The 19,432-nt window shown below is 43.9% G+C and overlaps 1 protein-coding gene across 2 annotated transcripts in view; it reads left to right on the top strand.

Annotated features, from left to right (window-relative positions):
- The window catches only part of ATRN (attractin), a 194,611-nt gene that overhangs the window by 94,577 nt on the left and 80,602 nt on the right, over positions 1-19,432 (top strand). For both annotated transcript variants that reach the window (XM_068402627.1, XM_068402628.1), the window contains exons 18-24: positions 440-673; positions 1,619-1,756; positions 9,229-9,322; positions 10,240-10,292; positions 12,654-12,748; positions 13,745-13,823; positions 14,224-14,381. In XM_068402627.1, coding sequence (XP_068258728.1) covers positions 440-673; positions 1,619-1,756; positions 9,229-9,322; positions 10,240-10,292; positions 12,654-12,748; positions 13,745-13,823; positions 14,224-14,381 — 851 coding nt within the window. The remainder of the gene's footprint in view (positions 1-439; positions 674-1,618; positions 1,757-9,228; positions 9,323-10,239; positions 10,293-12,653; positions 12,749-13,744; positions 13,824-14,223; positions 14,382-19,432) is intronic.

The following is a 19,432-nucleotide window of genomic DNA, read 5'->3' as shown; positions in this document are numbered from 1 at the left end:
ATAGTAGTGTGTGATATTAAAACGTGTGGTAAGAAGAGACTCAAAAGCGAGTAAACAAACTGTGTTTTAGCCTTTGCTTCCAGATGGCTCATTTTGTAAGCTGATCTGTTGTAAATCTTTTGTAGCTGGGAACATTGACCTCTGATTGTAGTGGGCGGTGTTTAATGGTTAAAAAAACGTTGTGTATTGCGTTGTTTCATAACTCACTGATTAATTCAACCTTTGTGTTAATAGTTATCTTAGATTCTAGAATAAATATGCTGATAGGAGGGAATATATATATATGTGTTACCATGAATATCAGAATATTTACAGATTTGGTGGCATAACCACTTAAGGTCACAAAAACCATACAAGGGTTTCTGCATTCATTGTCGCCTGTGTTTCGGGACACTGATTTATTCCACAATTTGTTGTTTGTTTGGTTGTTTTTTTATAGCTGAAAACTGTTCAGGCTACTGCACGTGTGCTCACTGTTTGGAGCAGCCCGGCTGCGGCTGGTGCACCGATCCCAGCAACACCGGCAAGGGGAAGTGCATCGAAGGCTCTTACAGAGGTCCAGTCAAGATGCCAACCCCGTCCTCAACAGGGAAACACAGCTTGGAGCCCGTCCTTAATGTCAGCATGTGTCCTGTGGAGAACAACTATAACTGGTCCTTTATTCAGTGCCCAGGTAAATGAGCAGCGTTTAATTGTTCGAACATTTTGATGGTAGCAACGGTTAAGTGCAAAGGGAGAGACTTTTTAAGGCTGTAGTGATGTCTGTGTTCCCTCCTGTTAATGGAGAGAGGAAAAGAGCTTGGAAGACAAACGAGAAATCACAGAATCACAGAATCAATCAGGTTGGAAGAGCCCTCTGGGATCATCGAGTCCAACCATTGCCCTGACACCACCATGTCAACTAGACCATGGCACTGAGTGCCATGTCCAGTCTTTTCTTAAACACCTCCAGAGATGGTGACTCCACCACCTCCCTGGGCAGCCCCTTCCAATGTCTAATGACCCTTTGTGAGAAGAAATTCTTCCTAATGTCCAATCAAAATGTCCATTTTGAGATGGAAGGAGTTCTGTAGGTATCTCTAAGTGAGCTGCAGAGATTTGCTGCATGAAGACTTGCCTATGCATTACTCTAGAGACATTTTTCCTTTCCCTACAAACCTTTGCCAAGTTTTTAACTTTTGTTTATTTATTTGGTTTAGGCTTGTTTAAAAGAAAGACAATTATTTCTTTGAAGGTTGATTTAACCGTCAGTAATGCTCAGAGTGATTCTGAAATAATGTTTTTGACACCAAACATGTAGAATAAAATTACTTGGACTGCTGCTAAACCCTTTCATCCCCATTGCTCCTTGTAAATCTGTCACACCAGCTGCTTCCAGTCCTGTCTGTCCAATACACATGTAACATTTTGGAGTTCAGTTTTCCGTGTGTTGCTTTAAATTTTAGGTTTTCAATATGCACTTCTCTTTGAGTTCATGTATTGCTAGCAAGACTGGAAGAACCTCTTTGGAAGGTGAATGAAATGGTGTCATTCAGCCTCTGCAGAGCACAGGCTGCTGACGCTCTCTGTGAAGTGCTATATCTGGGCACAAATACTCATCCTTTTCTGTTTTCTTCAGCCTGCCAGTGTAACGGGCACAGTAAGTGTGTAAATGAAAGCATCTGTGAGAAGTGTGAAAATCTGACAACTGGCAAACACTGTGAAACTTGTATCTCGGGCTACTACGGTGATCCTACTAACGGAGGAACATGTCAGCGTAAGTGATGCCTTAAATCTTCCTGTGCTGACGCATTTTGCTGTTTTTCACTCTTTACTCATTCCTCTGCTGTCTTAACTGAAATTATATCCCTATAATACATGTTTTTCTTTCCTGCAAGCAAGGCACAATCTTTGTTTCTTCAAATCAAAGATACAGAAACTGCTTGATGAAATTCTTCGACTTTCATTGCGGAAGATAAAAATGATTTTTTACCCTCCTTTGTAAACTTTAAATGACCACAGTGAAAAATGTGTTCGTGTTAGTGTTTGACAGTCCTGATTTGAAAAGAAACAGTGTTAATCCCAATGTCTTGAACAAATTTCTGCTTATCTAAATTCTACCTTCTATTACATTTGGTTAATGTGTTGTGCGTTTATTGTTACAATTGTCTGCTTCATAAAAGGCTTGCCATATTTCACTGAGGAGTTGGCTGGATTTCAGCTGAGGATTAGATGATCCCTGTTAAAATTGCATTTTAAGTTTGTAAAGTGCTTTGAGACTCTTTGGCACAAAGAACATTTTTCAGTTGTGCAAGATCCAGTTAAAAACTGGGAGAAAAATCTTTCTTGAAGGACCAATATGGGTAATACTGAGAAATGAACATGTAAGATGTGAGGTTTTGACCTTAAACCTTGCAACATTATTCTGAATTAGGGTGAATTTTGTAGTGCAGCATGGGGAGACTAGTGATTCTAGTTGTACATTTCTAGTTGTAAACCAGAATCCAGCCGTGATAGCTGATATGCGGATGTAAGGGAAGGTGTTTCTTGCTCTGAAGAGCTTTGATGGAATATATTTAGGTGGAGTGATACCATTAGGTACAGTGATGGAAAAGGTAGAATACAAATATTGGTGTCAGAGTGGTATCAGTACTTCCATGAAATGAGTGTGGGTGGTTTGTAGGCACCCTGGAAGAAATACGTGAAGGTGATTAATGAGGGGACATTGAAGACTGAGTTTCTCCTCCTAAGTGTGGAGGCAATCCAGTAGAATCATAGAATCTAGAATGCTTTGGGTTGGAAGGGACCTTAAAGACCATCTAGTTCCGACGCCCCTGCCACGGGCAGGGACACCTTCCACCAGACCAGGTTTCTCCAAGCCCCATCCAACCTGACCTTGAACACTGCCAGGGAGGGGGCAGCCACAGCTTCTCTGGGCAACCTGGGCCAGTGTCTCACCACCCTCACAGGGAAGAATTTCTTCCTAAGATCTCATCTAAATCTCCCCTCTTTCAGTTTAAAACCGTTCCCCCTCGTCCTATTGCTACATGCCCTTGTAAAAAGTCCCTCTCCAGCTTTCTTGTAGGCCCCCTTCAGGCACTCGAAGGCTTCTTGAAGGTCTCCCAGGAGCCTTCTCTTCTCCAGGCTGAACAACCACAAATTTTCTTTTTCCCCAAGAAAATACTTGGAAATTCATTTAGTGTGCTTACTGGAAGTAGCATCGACCTTTTGGATGAAGATGAGAGTCAGTAGGTGGAGCATGAATGTCCTGTTTCCTAAAGCAAGAGCAAGTAGGTGAGGTTTGAGGCTACGAATAAGAACCTCCCAGCAGACAGATTCAAGGAAGGGTGTAAAAAGATCACAGACAGGGACAAGGCTGATTTACTTAGAGAAAAGGGTGTTGTGGTAGCTGGGATATGAAATTACAACAGACAGCACAACAGCACGGGTACAAAGGAAAAGGTGCATCTCTGACACTTTATTTAAGAACATTATCTGCGAGATTAAATACAACTGATAGTCTTAAACTCATCTTGTGTGAAGATAATTTGAAGTGCAGGAATGAATAAATTGAGTTGGCCTGAGAAAATGTATAATTCTACTCTGAGCAATCAGGTTTAATCATTGGATCTCAACGTGCCTTCTGATATTTGTTGCTTTTCTATGCGTGTGGAAATTGAGAGTAAGTTACTTTGGACTCTTTCTTGACCAAATATAGTTTGTTGTTGAAATAATGAATGATAGACTAAAGTCATCCAGACGCCTGAAAAAGAAATTAGAAAAAGTGTTGAGAGACTGTGGAACAGCATTCATTCGTTATCTGATGAAACTAGTAGCTCGTGTCAAAAGTGCTTTGCTCTCAAGTGCTTTGGGCCCAGGTTTTTAATTTGCTGTGATTTAACGCTACTTACTGTGAAGGCGAAAGAATGAGGGAAGCAGGACGCTGGGCAGAAAGACCGAGGTGGACGGGAAGAGGGAAAGCGAAAAGAAATCATCCTATCTGATGCAGCCAGAGCAACTGCTGGCCATTAGTAATTTTTGCTCGGTGAAAAGGTTTCCAGAGGGGAATTCTTCAGATAAGGGTTGGCTGACGGGCAACAGAGCCAGCTCCGGCTTTTTCCCTCCTCTGAGCCATGGTCCCTCCTTCCTTTCCCATTACTGATGCGCTGATTCCACTCTTTTTGTACATTTGTGTGCAATGTTGTGTGCCACTCTGTTTTTAGAGCCCGCGGTCCCATCTGTGCTGGAGATGGTTGTTGGTGCACTCCATCCTGATGCACAAGCAGCCGTTTGTTTGCACATTTAGTGCCTAGTGTGAGTCACAGAGTCACAGAATCAGTCAGGTTGGAAGAGCCCTCTGGGATCATCGAGTCCAACCATTGCCCTGACACCACCATGGCAACTAGACCATGGCACTAAGTGCCATGTCCAGTCTTTTCTTAAACACCTCCAGAGATGGTGACTCCACCACCTCCCTGGGCAGCCCCTTCCAATGTCTAATGACCCTTTGTGAGAAGAAATGCTTCCTAATGTCCAACCTGAACCTCCCCTGGCGAAGCTTGAGGCTGTGTCCTCTTGTCCTATTGCTATTTGCCTGGGAGAAGAGGCCTTGTGCTTTGATGTGCAGATCTGTAGCTTTAGCCCAATGGTCCCAGCAGCATGGGGACCATAAATATTCTCAAAATGGCAAATATTCAGTGCTGGAAGAAGTGTTAGTGTTCAGTATTTCCCATTCTGCTGAGCTATCAGGAGTTTGAGCCACACTGTTGGGGCAGCAGTAGCCTTTCAAACAGGTAAGACTATGCAGAGCTGGAAGTGGTGGCGATGGGGTTCAAAAGCCAGGGAGGAATAAAAAGAGCGGATGGACTGAGATGCCTTTTCCTGCTGCTCTGTGCCACCAGGGCAGGTGAACGTTGCTATATCGCTTGTGTTGAGAAATTTTGAACAAACTGCAGTTATTTCTGTGAAAGAATTGTTTGCGTATCTTCATAGGCACTGGTGTTTGCAGAGCTGGGCAGATAATCACTAAATGGTAGGTAAATCACTCCTCAGCGGTTGCTTTTAGGAAGTGTCCAACACAGACGAGTGTTAATCGGGAAGGGCAGGAAATGCAGCACATCAAATGTAAAAATAGCTGCAAGGTGATTTCTCTGCATTCAGGATTTTTTGAATTTTCTGATTAAAGTTTCACATGAAAATATGCTAGCGGTAGATAAGGAAGTTATTTGCAAGAGAACGGAAGGCGTTATTATGCCTGAAATCAGATTGCTGCTGCGGCAGCGCTTCTGGACGCCTCCATGGAACGTTTGCTGGTGGCCCACGATGAGCTGCTGGTACCATGGTCCTGCCTGCTCCCCCCTCCCAGGGCTGCACGGGGGCCTTGGAGGACGGCTAAAGCACTTGGCATGGAAAAATGCTGTTGGGCAGGTGGGTGATGCAGTGGCCATTGGCATGCTGGCCCATCGCGAATGTAGGAAGAGGAGTGGTGATCCCCATGACCATCTCTGAATGAGTCTGTGACCCATGGTTTGTGAAAAAGGGGGAAGGAGAGTTGGGCAGGGAGAAATTTAATGAAATATAACAAGGGCAAGTGTAGAGTCCTGCATCTGGGCAAGAACAACCCCATGTATGAGTACAAGTTGGGGGCAGACCTGTTGGAGAGCAGCGTAGGGGAAAGGGACCTGGGGGTCCTAGTGGACAGCAGGATGACCATGAGCCAGCAGTGTGCCCTTGTGACCAAGAAGGCCAATGGCATCCTGGGGTGTATTAGAAGGGGTGTGGTTAGCAGGTCGAGAGAGGTTCTCCTCCCCCTCTACTCTGCCCTGGTGAGGCCACACCTGGAATATTGTGTCCAGTTCTGGGCCCGTCAGTTCAAGAAGGACAGGGAACTGCTAGAGAGAGTCCAGCGCAGAGCCACGAAGATGATTAAGGGGGTGGAACATCTCCCTTCTGAGGAGAGGCTGAGGGAGCTGGGTCTCTTTAGCTTGGAGTAGAGGAGGCTGAGGGGTGACCTCATTAATGTTTATAAATATGTAAAGGGCAAGTGTCATGAGGATGGAGCCAGGCTCTTCTCAGTGCCATCCCTTGACAGGACAAGGGGCAACGGGTGCAAGCTGGAACACAGGAGGTTCCACATAAATATGAGGAAAAACTTCTTTGCAGTGAGGGTGACTGAACACTGGCACAGGCTGCCCAGAGAGGTTGTGGAGTCTCCTTCTCTGGAGACATTCAAAACCCGCCTGGACGCGTTCCTGTGTGACATGATCTAGGTGATCCTGCTCCGGCAGGGGATTGGACTGGATGATCTTTCAAGGTCCCTTCCAATCCCTGACATTCTGTGATTCAGTGAGACTTGCTGCGAGGTGGTTCATCATCACACTGTTTCCATGCTTCACAGTCAAAAAGCCATTTCCAATAATTTTGACTTTCTGCTGTAGCATCAGACTCTGGAGGGAAGCTTTAGACTCCAGCAAGGGTGTCTAGCACAGTTTTTCAAGAGTTTGTTTCCGAACTTCACAGTTGTCTGAAAAGCCATGAGAAAATTTCTTTTCTTTGTGCATGTTCCAGTCCTTTAGTGAACGATCTGCAGTTACGGGGCTCGTAGGAAAATGGATAAATAAATAAGACTGTTGTTTTAAATAAAGATGTTTGAGTGTTCAGTCTTCTTGATCAGCATGTGGCTAAAGAGCAGGGTGAGGAAGCTTTAATGTTAGCACTCAAGATACTGTGATTGCATCTAAACAACAGGAAACTTGAAATTTCTCCTAATTTTTATGTACATTAGTGTTGATTATTGATTGAGTTTCACTTTGCGTACCTTTTGCAAAGCTTAAGGAAGGCAGTACAAGGCATCCTCACTAATATTAAGTATTATCTTTTTTTAATTTCCACTAATGAGAAGTGTGTTTGTTTCACAAAAATACAACTATTTTGTCCAATCTTCATTCAGTCGACTTACTCCCACAGTAGGCCTTTATACTCCTTCATATTTTGTTTCGTGTTGCTGCTAGGAAACCACTCATCCACATCTGAGAAGCACAATACAGTATAGCTTCCATTACGTGCCAATATAAAGAAGATATCAAAAGGATTCATAAAATAAGGTCCAAGGTTGGCAACGATATTCAGAATGGGAACCTCATGTCTGAGACTCATAGAATCACAGCATGGTTTGGGTTGGAAGGGACTTTAAAGATCCTCTAGTTCCAACCCCCCTGCCACGGGCAGGGACACCTTCCACTAGACCAGGTTGCTCCAAGCCCCATCCAGCCTGGCCTTGAACACTGCCAGGGAGGGGGCAGCCACAGCTTCTCTGGGCAACCTGGGCCAGTGTCTCACCACCCTCACAGAAAAGAATTTCTTCCTCATATCTCATCTAAATCTCCCCTCTTTCAGTTTAAAACCATTCCCCCTTGTCCTGTCACTCCACGCCCTTGTAAAAAGTCCCTCTCCAGCTTTCTTGTAGCCCCTTCAGGCACTGGAAGGTGCTAGAAGGTCTCCCTGGAGCCTTCTCTTCTCCAGGCTGAACAGCCCCAACTCTCTCAGCCTGTCTTTATAGCAGAGGTGCTCCAGCCCTCTGAGCATCTTCGTGGCCTCCTCTGGACTCGCTCCAACAGCTCCGTGTCCTTCTGTTGGGGGCCCCAGAGCTGGACCCAGCACTGCAGGTGGAGTCTCATGAGAGCGGAGCAGAGGGGCAGAATCCCCTCCCTCGCCCTGCTGGCCACGCTGCTGGGGATGCAGCCCAGGACACCGTTGGCTTCTGGGCTGCCAGCGCACGTTGCTGGCTCATGCTGAGCTTCTCATCACCCATCACCCCCAAGCCCTTCTCCTCAGGGCTGCTCTCAATCCATTCTCCGCCCAGCCTGTGTTTGTGCTTGGGATTGCCCCGACCCACATGCAGGACCTTGCACTTGGCCTTGTTGAACTGCATGAGGTTTGCACAGGCCCAACTCTCCAGCCTGTCCAGGTCCCTCTGGATGCCATCCCTTCCCTCCAGCATGTCGACCACACCGCACAGCTCGGTGTCATCCCCAAACTTGCTGAGGGTGCATCAGTCCCACTATCCGTGTCACCAACAACGATGTTAAACAGATCTCCTGGTACATTGGGACATTCTTAATGAGAAGGCATACATCTTAATGAGGAGGCACCAGCCTTTAAAGCGTACTATTTCCAACAGGCTCAGGGACTGAAAAAAATCTTCTCTGGATACTTTTTCCCTTCTTATATTCTACACTCTCCCATGCACAGCTCTAGATGAATAGACCTTCCAGTTCATTGGTAGAAGAACTTCTAAAAGGAACGTGCCTTCTGGGAAAAGTTATTATATCCATTCTGTGAACATTATATCAAAGACAACTGCTTGTGTTGGTTTTGTTGTTGGTTGTTCTTTTGGTTTTGGTGGTTTTTTGTATGTACCTCCTCTAGTTTATGAATAAAGGTCTCGAAGTGTGTCAGCGTTGACATTTTAATTTGAATCAAGAGCGTTCTTCTGAAGCAAATCTCCCATACGTCCCCACTGTCATACCTTGGTTTGCATCTCGAGCAGGCTCAGAGTATATGAGCTGGTCTGTTTGGGGCATGAACAAACCTGATGTAGTCTAGGGGCATGCTGGTTTGCTTCAACCACGACTCAGTGGCCCTCAGCTCATGAGACCAGGCTAAAGGTATTGTAAATCATACCAGGGCACGTGCCCCAAACCACTTACAACATGGGCATTGTATTCTTAGCACCAGCCATTTTTACACTGCAGATACGCTGACGTTGTTGATAACGACATTATTTTCTCAAAGGACTATTTATTTCTAGAAAAAGCCCTAAAAGCACTGCGAGCTTTGCTTTATCTGCAAAAATAAGTCTTCTCTCTCAAGTTTGGGGTTTGACTGAAATGTGTTAGCAAGCCCAAAACTATTCCAAATATTGTCTTTTTCTTACCAGATATGACATCCCTAGTGCTATCTAACAACAAGAGAGGACGTTAAATAAACTTTTGAGGCTAAAAAGCACAATCTGATCATGATTTCATACAAAACATCAGTCCTGGAGCCCACGCTCACTCCATTTTGATGCATGGTTCTATTTTTGGCTGCCTTCTGTGTCACAGAGAAACCAAGGAGTACCAAATGGGTTTTCATATACGCTTTAATTGTTGATGTATCTCAATTTGGCAACTAAAGGACTTAATTGCTGTCGAATCTGTTTCTCTTGCTTCATTCAACATTGCATCTTTTTCCCCCTCTGCTCAACAGCTTGCAAGTGCAACGGCCACGCGTCTGTCTGCAACACAAACACGGGGAAATGTTTCTGCACCACCAAGGGAATAAAAGGAGACGAATGTCAACTGTGAGTTCGTTTCACTTTGTTATTTGAAATCAAAAGGCCGTGCACATACTGGTGTGGAACCCCTACATTTTTTAATGACTGTATTTGTGATGGCTCTGCTCATCTCTTACTGCTGACAGTTGACTAACTTGGTGACGGTGCAGCCAGCCGTGCTTCCCCTGGGGGGAAATGTGAACAAAATTATCTCCTGAAGATTTCCATCTTTAAGAACATAAAGATGATGTTGTTTAAGAATATCAACTGGGAATGGCACGCAGAAGGGATGGGCTGAAAAAATAATGCCCTCACCCCCCAAACTGTACATACCACTTGGCTTTATCCCTCAATAGTTTCTATTTAATTGGTAGATTTTTACTATCTGTGCACTCTGCTGTTCTGGGGGAGTGTAAATATATCTGAAATAAGACTTTGACATTCAAGCATTTTAATGGAGCAGTTTCAGAGCAACAAATTTGCTGGAGGTTCCTCTGTAATGCAACAGAAATGCTTTTAGTGTAATGTTAGTGGAAATAATTTCATTCCAAATAATTTCATTGCCAGGTTTATTTTTGAAGTGTTGCACACATGAATAAACGTTTGTAGGACTAGATCCTGGAACAGCCATAAATGTAAATGGAAACTTTAGTTTTCAACTGTAGTAATCCAGTTCCATGCATTGTGAAGAGCTAATAAATACATTCCAAGTGAATGCAGAAGGTTAATATCCAGAATTTTATATTTCATTTTTACTGCATACTAGTTTCATTTGCAGGGATCGTGGAATTTCTTCAGCAGCCCAGTATAGCTCAGGCATGCATCTTTTATTTTTAATTGTGTACAGTTATCATCACATGTGATGTTTTCTGATTTTTTAGTGGCTGGGAATAAATAGAACTGAAAAAAAAATCCATTTATTAAATAATATGTATTCTTTTCAGGTGTGAAGTCGAAAACAGATATCAGGGAAATCCACTTAAAGGAACATGTTATTGTGAGTACTCTGGGATTTTGTTTGGAGATAAAAAATGTGTTTGTAGTTTAAAATATCTTATTTAGAACTAGTTTTCGTTGCTTCAGCATCTGTTTAAAATAGAGGGGACTATTGGTAGGACTGAAAAGTAGTTTAAAAAAACTTCAGTTTTCACAAAAGTATTGTTTAAAGAGAAGGAAAATACTCTTCTTGATAAGGTCTGTGTGATGATTGGATCTTTCAGAACAAGGTTTTGAATATTTTTCACGTGACTTCGAAATGAAATGTGGTCTTCTGGAGAATACTCTTAAAATATATACCTAATAAGTCAAAACCAAAGCATATCTTTACAATTTTTGTAAGTGCAAAATACTGTTTTTTTTAAAAAAATCTGTTCCATGTTAGAATGGGTGAGGTTTCAAAATTGTCACACTTCCTCTGAAATAAACAGTTGGATTCCCATGCAATTCGAGAAGATCCTTTGCCAAGATTCACATTACTTAATGGAAACTCTCCAGCTTCTATTTGCAAATATTAGCAATCAGCGCACTGGCAGGCATGGATAGATGTGATCTTAAATTACATAAAGGTGCAAGTCTCAAATAGTGTTTTTGCGCAACACAGAAATTATCAACGTGCTTTTTAGCAAATTTGACTTCTGCTTGTGTAGCCCAACAAGGGCACTGATGGCTCCTCATGGCAGTCTCTTTGCAAGGATGACCTAATTCATTGCTGCCAATGGCAGGGGTGGTAAAGTGGGCAAAAAAGGGGGAAAAGAAGAACTTTTCAACTCTTACAGGAGCAACCTTGTGCTGTGCAGATTCAGGCTCACTTGTTTTTTTTCTGCCTTGAAAATTTCTGTCTTAGTACATCATAGGAGTTGTAGGTTGTCTAGCTCGTGTCTGTCCAACAAGGGTTCACAGAATCACAGAATGGTTAAAGGTTGGAAGGGACCTCTGGAGATCATCTAGTCCAACCCCTGCCAAAGCAGGGTCACCCAGAGCATGTTGCACAGGGTCGTGTCCAGGCGGGTTTGAATATCTCCAGAGAAGGAGACTCCCCACCCTCCCTGGGCAGCCTGTGCCAGGGCTCTGGCACCCTCACAGTAAAGAAGTTCCTCCTCATATTCAGATGGAACTTCCCATGTTTCAGCTTGTGCCCATTGCCCCTTGTCCTGTCACTGGACACCACTGAGAAGAGTCTGGCCCCATCCTCTTGACACCCACCCCTAAGGTATTTGTAAGTGTTGATAAGGTCCCCCCTTAGTCTTCTCTTCTCCAAGCTGAACAGCCCCAGCTCTCTCAGCCTTTCCTCATAAGGGGGATGCTCCAGTCCTCTGATCATCTTTGTAGCCCTTCGCTGGACTCTCTCCAGTAATTCCTTATCTTTCTTGAACTGGGGAGCCCAGAACTGCACACAGTTACTCCAGATGTGGCCTCACCAGAGCCATGTAGAGGGGCAGGATAACCTCCCTTGACCTGTTGGCCACACTCTTCCTAATGCACCCCAGGATACCATTGGCATTCCTGGCCACAAGGGCACATTGCTGGCTCGTGGTGAACTTGTCCACCAGAACACCCAGGTCCTTCTCTGCAGAGCTGCTCTCCAGTAGATCAGCCCCCATCCTGTACCGGTGCATGGGGTTATTCCTGATAGGAGAAAATTAACACCTTCTGTATAGCTTCATATTTATTATTGCTGGGACTATCTCAGTAATATGTACAAGCCATGACACTGCGTTTTACTAAAAGGATACCGAGGCTGGTGGGTGTATCGCCAAACTTGGCTGTGCACTGTCGCTTAACAGAGAGGTGATACCCCAGCCCTAGTCAGACAGGAGCATAGGAGGGCATACAGGTAAACCAAAAAATGGTCCTGGCATGCCCGGGCATGATGTGATTCAGAGTTGGATGGCAGCTGGGTCCATTGACAAGTAGCTGCTCCATAGAAATCCTCCCTGTACAGTCCACTGAGGTACAGAAATATACCAGGCGTGGAACTTAGTCCCCTCCCAAGTGGGGATGATACAGTCTATTTTATTTTGCTGGTATTCCCTTAGCTCGTGGAGGTATTGCAGTATTTAAAAATTAAATGTCTTGGCATGTTTTTTTACAGTGTATAGGTACGAATAGTCATTTAGGTAAAGACTGGAGGCTATTGCCTGGAAAATGTAAGCAGAATCTTTTTCCCCTCTAGACTCAACTTAGAGTTTTTTGTCCCTTTTGTGTGGGATCATACATAGGTTGGAGTCATTTGTAACAGCGTGGTGACTCCTAGTTGTGCTCTCGGTGCAAGAAACGCTTCAGTGACGTCATGCCTTGCTTTGCAGAAGTTTGTTTCATTCCAAGATGTGGGGTAACTTTCTCCATGTGTTCCTTACAGATACTCTACTCATTGACTATCAGTTCACCTTCAGCCTTTCTCAAGAGGATGATCGCTATTACACAGCAATCAACTTTGTAGCAACGCCCGAAGAGGTAAATTTTCTATTTGCCCTTTAAACTTCGTCTTTTAGGTAGATGTTTGTCATCTCTTGGCTGTGGAGATGATGAATTGTTACAGTTCTGCGGGTCTCCGGGTATAATCTCTTAATGAGGTGTGTGTATCCAGCTCCACAGAATCCCAGAATCAATCAGGTTGGAAGAGCCCTCTGGGATCATCGAGTCCAACCATTGCCCTGACACCACCATGGCAACTAGACCAGGCCACTAAGTGCCATGTCCAGTCTTTTCTTAAACACCTCCAGAGATGGTGACTCCACCACCTCCCTGGGCAGCCCATTCCAATGTCTAATGACCCTTTCTGAGAAGAAATGCTTCCCAATGTCCAACCTGAACCTCCCCTGGCGAAGCTTGAGGCTGTGTCCTCTTGTCCTATCGCTCGTTGCCTGGGAGAAGAGGCCGACTCCCACTTCACTACAACCTCCCTTCAGGCAGTTGTAGACTGCAATAAGGTCACCTCTGAGCCTCCTCTTCTCCAGGCTAAACACCCCCAGCTCCCTCAGCTGCTCCTCGTAGGTCAGACCCTCCAGACCCTTCCCCAGCTTGGTCGCCCTCCTCTGGACTCGCTCCAACACCTCAACATCCACAAAGCAACCAGAACTTTTTGAGCTTGGCTTGGCCATGCAGTTTCAAATCTTCATGGTAAAATTTCATAAGAAACCACAGTTGATTCTTTACAGTTGTTTGAACTGCTGAGGAACTCTAGTTTTGCTTGTTGTTCACCCCATACCTTGTGTCTCTGTTCTTCCTGTTTTATTCTGTGCACGTGACTTGGTTTGTTCTTTATCATGCTTTCCTTGGGGAGGAGATAACTGCTTTCAGGAAATGTCAGTAGTTTTGTGCTTGATGTATTTGCTTCATGTAAATAACAAATTCCAAGATATTTTTTCAGTGACGATTTTCTGGGAAACAGTACAGTAAAATTGTTTGTCCTAAAAATTAATTGAAATTTTTTTTTTTCTCCCCCACTAGCAAAACAGAGACCTGGACATGTTTATCAATGCATCTAAAAACTTCAACCTCAACATTACTTGGTCCACAAGTTTTGCAGGTAAAATGACCATGATCTAAGTTGCTTGGTAGCTTGTTTCAGTTATCAGTTTCTGACAAATGCAAATGTAATTGAGGCAACATTTTTTTTTTAACCTGTGAACTTGTGATGTAGTTTTCTAAAGTGTTCGGCCTGGTGGCAGAGGTAAAATGTTAAAAAGAACTGTTTTTCCATCTTAATAGTGTATTTTGAAAACAACAGAGGTGCAGATTTCACTTTTAGCACTGCAGTATTTTGGCATACAGTGATTTTGATAATGAAATGCAGCTTAAAATAGTAGTGTTCAGGTGAATAGTCAGTTTTATAACACTGAAATTCAGGATGCTTCACCCTTTTCGTTTGCCACTTCAAATGTTCATTGAAACATCTTTTCTTGCTGCTTTTTAACATTTGAAAACAGCTGGCACGCAGGCTGGGGAGGAGATTCCAGTTGTTTCAAGAACCAATGTAAAAGAATACAAGGACAGTTTCTCCCATGAGAAATTTGATTTCCGCAACAATCCAAACATCACTTTCTTCGTTTACGTCAGCAACTTCACCTGGCCGATAAAAATACAGGTAGGAGCTCTTAAAGCACGTAGAATTATTTAAAAGTGCTTTTTTCTTTCTCTCAAGCGATGTGGCAATTCAGTGTGATTTGGGTTGTCCAAGCTGAATCCGTTCTCAGTGTAATCCTGCAGCAGACAAAGGGTTTGATGTTCCTGATTAAAAGGTGTGTCATCTTCTGATGTTGCCTCAGCCCGGTGGATCTGAAAATGTGCTGTGAAATAAAGCAGGACGCTTGCTTATTAACAGGGCTCTGTACTAATGAGGTCTCTGACTTTAAATGTGTAGATATTGATGTTGAAGAAAAAGACTCAGGCAAAAAAAACAAGCCTGGAATGAGAAAACAGAGGAGATGTTCTTAGTGTCTCTTTTTAATGTCCTGTTCTCAAAAGGCAGAGCTCGAGGGCCATCCTCCTTTCTCCTTGTGCTGCCCAAGGCTGGTGGTACCTGCAGGATGAGACAAAGCTCATTCTCTCCTGTAATTCAGTGCAGTCAGTTAACACACACGTTGCCCCAGGTGTCCGACTGACTGTGATGATAAGACCAGTGCTGAAGAAGCAGCAGATAAAGCCTGGTGGATCATGAAAACACTCCTAGATCAGAGACTGCAATCACAGAGACTTTGCAACTGCTGCGGCAGCCAATAATACAGAGAAACCTTGGCCACCTTCTTGCTCTGGGCTAAGTCAAGTATCAGCCCGCAGTGTACTCGGTGTTACGGGTGCACTTTGAAGGACAAAAGGACTTCTAGGTTTGGAACAGAGATCTCAAATGAGGCCCTGTGTATTTGAATTCAGCCTTTATTAAGAAGCTTGGTCAAACGTGGGAACCTAAATCCTTCCATCTTCACCCTTATTCAACCAATTATTATGTGAAAGCTGACAACTTCACATTAATTTACTTGATATTTCAAACATATCGGTCACGCAAACTCCCTGTAGGGGTCACCTCCAACAAAGACAATGCACATGATAATATTCAGCAAGGAAATGAGGTCCACCTGGAAAAAAGGTCCTTAAACTCTAGTGATATTTTTCAAGGTATTTCCTTTTAAAAAAATACTAGGAATACTTGTGAGTACTTTACCATCACCTTCTGGTAAAGACAGTGGGTTTTAAGTACTCGGGAAACTTTGTCTTGTTGATTGCAGACTTATAGATTTGATAGAGTGACTTTGGACTGCATTTTGGTTCTTTTTAATATCACTTACAATATTGGTAATAATTTTCCAGCTGGAGGGTTTTTACTTTACCAATTGATAAAGTCTTAGTTTACTGTCAAGTCCTAATTTTTAGATATGGAGGAGTTTGCAAGAGCTGAAAGGTAGAACCTTTATGTCATTGGCTACAATGACAAGTATTAAGCCTCATTATTTTCATTTAAGATACGTATGGCTTTCAGTAGAGAAAGTAACATCCTGTGTACAAAGGTGGGTACTTGCGTAAGGATTTATTTAAATATTCAGGCTTCTCTTTTATCAAATTGGTAATTACAAGAGTCAGAAAAATATCATATTTTATTTAAGTTACACATTATGTTGGCTTGTAATTTACTTTCTGTAATCAATGCTGGACTGCACCTTACTCTGATTTATTTATTTGCTATTTCTTGATGCAGAACTGTGTGTTAGGACTTTGTAGATGTTTAAGATCAGTGCTGTCTCCTGTCCCTTAAGCTCTCCTGTGTTTGCTCCGGTCTCCATACCTGTGCTTATGGTGAATTTCTGCTAGCTTTTCCTATGCCACTGTTGTCATTCAGCTTAAATGTCCCCTCCATCTTCTCGTTTGGCACCTGGGTCTCCCGCTTTCCCTGGATGCATTTGGACAGGTCATATCCTCTCTCAGCCTTTAGTGGGTTTTTTGTTGGCTTAAGCAAGACAAACCCTCATCATCTGGTCCTGTGAAACAGGTTATTCAGGTTCAGTTGCCTCATTTGTTTTTCCACTGTGCTCGCTTGTATTAATCTCACTTGTACAGAATCACAGAATCACAGAATGTTAGGGATTGGAAGGGACCTCGAAAGACCATCTAGTCCAATCCCCTGCCGGAGCAGGATTACCTACACCATATCACACAGGAACGCGTCCAGGCGGGTTTTGAATGTCTCCAGAGAAGGAGACTCCACAACCTCTCTGAGCAGCCTGTGCCAGTGTTCGGTCACCCTCACCGTAAAGAAGTTTTTCCTCATATTTAAGTGGAACCTCCTGTGTTCCAGCTTGCACCCATTGCCCCTTGTCCTGTCAAGGGATGTCACTGAGAAGAGCCTGGCTCCATCCTCTTGACACTTGCCCTTTACATATTTATAAACATTAATGAGATCACCCCTCAGTCTCCTCTTCTCCAAGCTAAAGAGACCCAGCTCCCTCAGCCTCTCCTCAGAAGGGAGATGTTCCACTCCCTTAATCATCTTCGTGGCTCTGCGCTGGACTCTCTCTAGCAGTTCCCTGTCCTTCTTGAACTGAGGGGCCCAGAACTGGACACAATATTCCAGATGCGGCCTCACCAGGGCAGAGTAGAGGGGGAGGAGAACCTCTCTTGACCTACTAACCACACCCCTTCTAATACACCCCAGGATGCCATTGGCCTTCTTGGCCACAAGGGCACACTGCTGGCTCATGGTCATCCTGTTGTCCACTAGGACCCCCAGGTCCCTTTCCCCTACGCTGGTCTCCAACAGGTCTGCCCCCAACTTGTACTGGTACATGGGGTTGTTCTTGCCCAGATGCAGGACTCTACACTTGCCCTTGTTATATTTCATTAAATTTCTCCCCGCCCAACTCTCCAGCCTGTCCAGGTCTCTGAATGGCTGCGCAGCCTTCCCGTGTGTCAGCCACTCCTCCCAGTTTTGTGTCATCAGCGAACTTGCTGACAGTGCACTCTTATTCCCTCATCCAAGTCATTAATGAATATATTGAATAGTACTGGTCCCAGTACCGACCCTTGAGGGACTCTGCTAGACACAGACCTCCAACTGGACTCTGTCCCATTGACCACCAGTTTTGATCAGCCATGTATAAGGTGATGGAGATCAGGTCTCACCACTGCTTTGTACAGCGGTATCTCTAGGTTCTTTATGGACCTTTCTAGGTCCTTTTATGGCAGTATTTTGCTTTGCTCATTCTCATGGCTGCAGCAATTAATAGTCTTTATTCATTTTAATATGGACTAATGCACCCTGTTCTTTCACATCCTTGGTTTCCAACTAATGAACTCGCAGTCTTGATAGCAAACATTCTTCTCAGTCCCTAATAGCATCATAAAATGCTATCCTGCTGCTGTTACTGGGTAATATTGCAAGTCCTGAAGATCATCTAGTTGTTCTTCTGTGTGGTTCTTTTCCGTGTTTTTATTGATGATCTACTTCGACTTTGTCAGCAGATTGTGCAGTTAAGCGCACTTTCTTTCTGGATCTGCATCATTAATGAAGATATCAGTCAAAGTCTGTCCAAGTGCCACCCTTGAACTAACTTCTTTCCCCCTTAACAGCTATGATTCTTGAAATAATCCTCACCATCTTTATCTTGCCCAGGAATTTCCAATGTGTTGAAATCTGTAATGAAGTTTGCATTAGCTCAGCTGTATTTCCTAGGTCTATACAATTAATTACACAGAACCACAGAATCACAGAATCAACCAGGTTGGAAAAGCCCTCTGGGATCATCGAGTCCAACCATTGCCCTGACACCACCCTGTCAACTAGACCATGGCACTAAGTGCCATGTCCAGTCTGTTCTTAAACACCTCCAGAGATGGTGACTCCACCACCTCCCTGGGCAGCCCCTTCCAATGTCTAATTATTTTTAGAGAAGGAAATAGTGGGCTGGGGTATCACAGTTTACCGTCGACAGCTCTATTGCATGTTGAATTCAGTTTTTCATACCACTTCAGTTCTTTTATTCAAAACTTGTCCTGAAACTTTGCATACTATTGAGGTCTTGGGAGCATGAATTTCTAGATTCTCCCTCCTCCTCTAAATCCAAGTTTTAAATTTTCCATAGTGCCACGCTCAGCTGGGAGATGGCTCTAACAGCCTTGCTACCAGAGGGGTTATTTCGTGTGCCATTTCTTCTGGAGCGCTGGGGTGCATGCTCTCTGCTTTCACTGGCTTTGAACGCATGGAAACATTTGCATTTTTCTCCACCTTGGTTGTGTAGCTTTTTATAACCTCATTCCCATTATAGAATCATAGAATGGTTTTGGTTGGAAGGAACCTTAAAGATCATCTAGTTCCAACCCCCCTGCCACAGGGTCTTTGTCTTGCACCAATGTTCAGTGTCATTGTACTTAATGAAAACTAATTTAGTTTTAGGTATGCAGTTGATTGGTTTTAATCTCTTCCCTATCCTTACAGCATACCCTCTTCCCTTTCCATTTCTGGTCTCCTTTACTTGTATGGCTGAAACATCTCTTGTTATTTTGTTTACCATTTGCTGAGGTCTAGCACAGCTTGACATTTGGCAGTTCTTATTTTATCTCTGTACTACTTGCTGGTTTCTTGCTAATGAATCCTTCCCCTCTCCATAATACGTAGATTCTTCAATTGTTGCTAATGTCCTTTTTGAGGTTAGTTCTGAGGATACAGTTTTTGAATAGTCTTGCATCTTTGACCTGAGAGAAATACTTAGATAGCTGCTTTCCCATTCCTTATCTCCTTAGTCCACTTGATTTTACTGTCTTATTTAATTTCACAGAATCACAGAATCAATCAGGTTGGAAGAGCCCTCTGGGCTCATCGAGTCCAACCATTGCCCTGACACCACCATGGCAACTACACCATGGCACTAAGTGCCATGTCCAGTCTTTTCTTAAACACCTCCAGAGATGGTGACTCCACCGCCTCCCTGGGCAGCCCCTTCCAAAGGCTAATGACCCTTGCTGAGAAGAAATGCTTCCTAATGTCCAACCTGAACCTCCCCTGGCGAAGCTTGCGGCTGTGTCCTCTTGTCCTATCGCTAGTTGCCTGGGAGAAGAGGCTGACTCCCACTCCACTACAACCTCCCTTCAGGTAGTTGTAGACTGCAATAAGGTCACCTCTGAGCCTCCTCTTCTCCAGGCTAAACACCG

This window comes from Nyctibius grandis, chromosome 6, assembly GCF_013368605.1.
Source record: "Nyctibius grandis isolate bNycGra1 chromosome 6, bNycGra1.pri, whole genome shotgun sequence".
NCBI lineage: Eukaryota > Metazoa > Chordata > Aves > Nyctibiiformes > Nyctibiidae > Nyctibius > Nyctibius grandis.
This window is presented reverse-complemented; position numbering and strand designations above follow the sequence as displayed.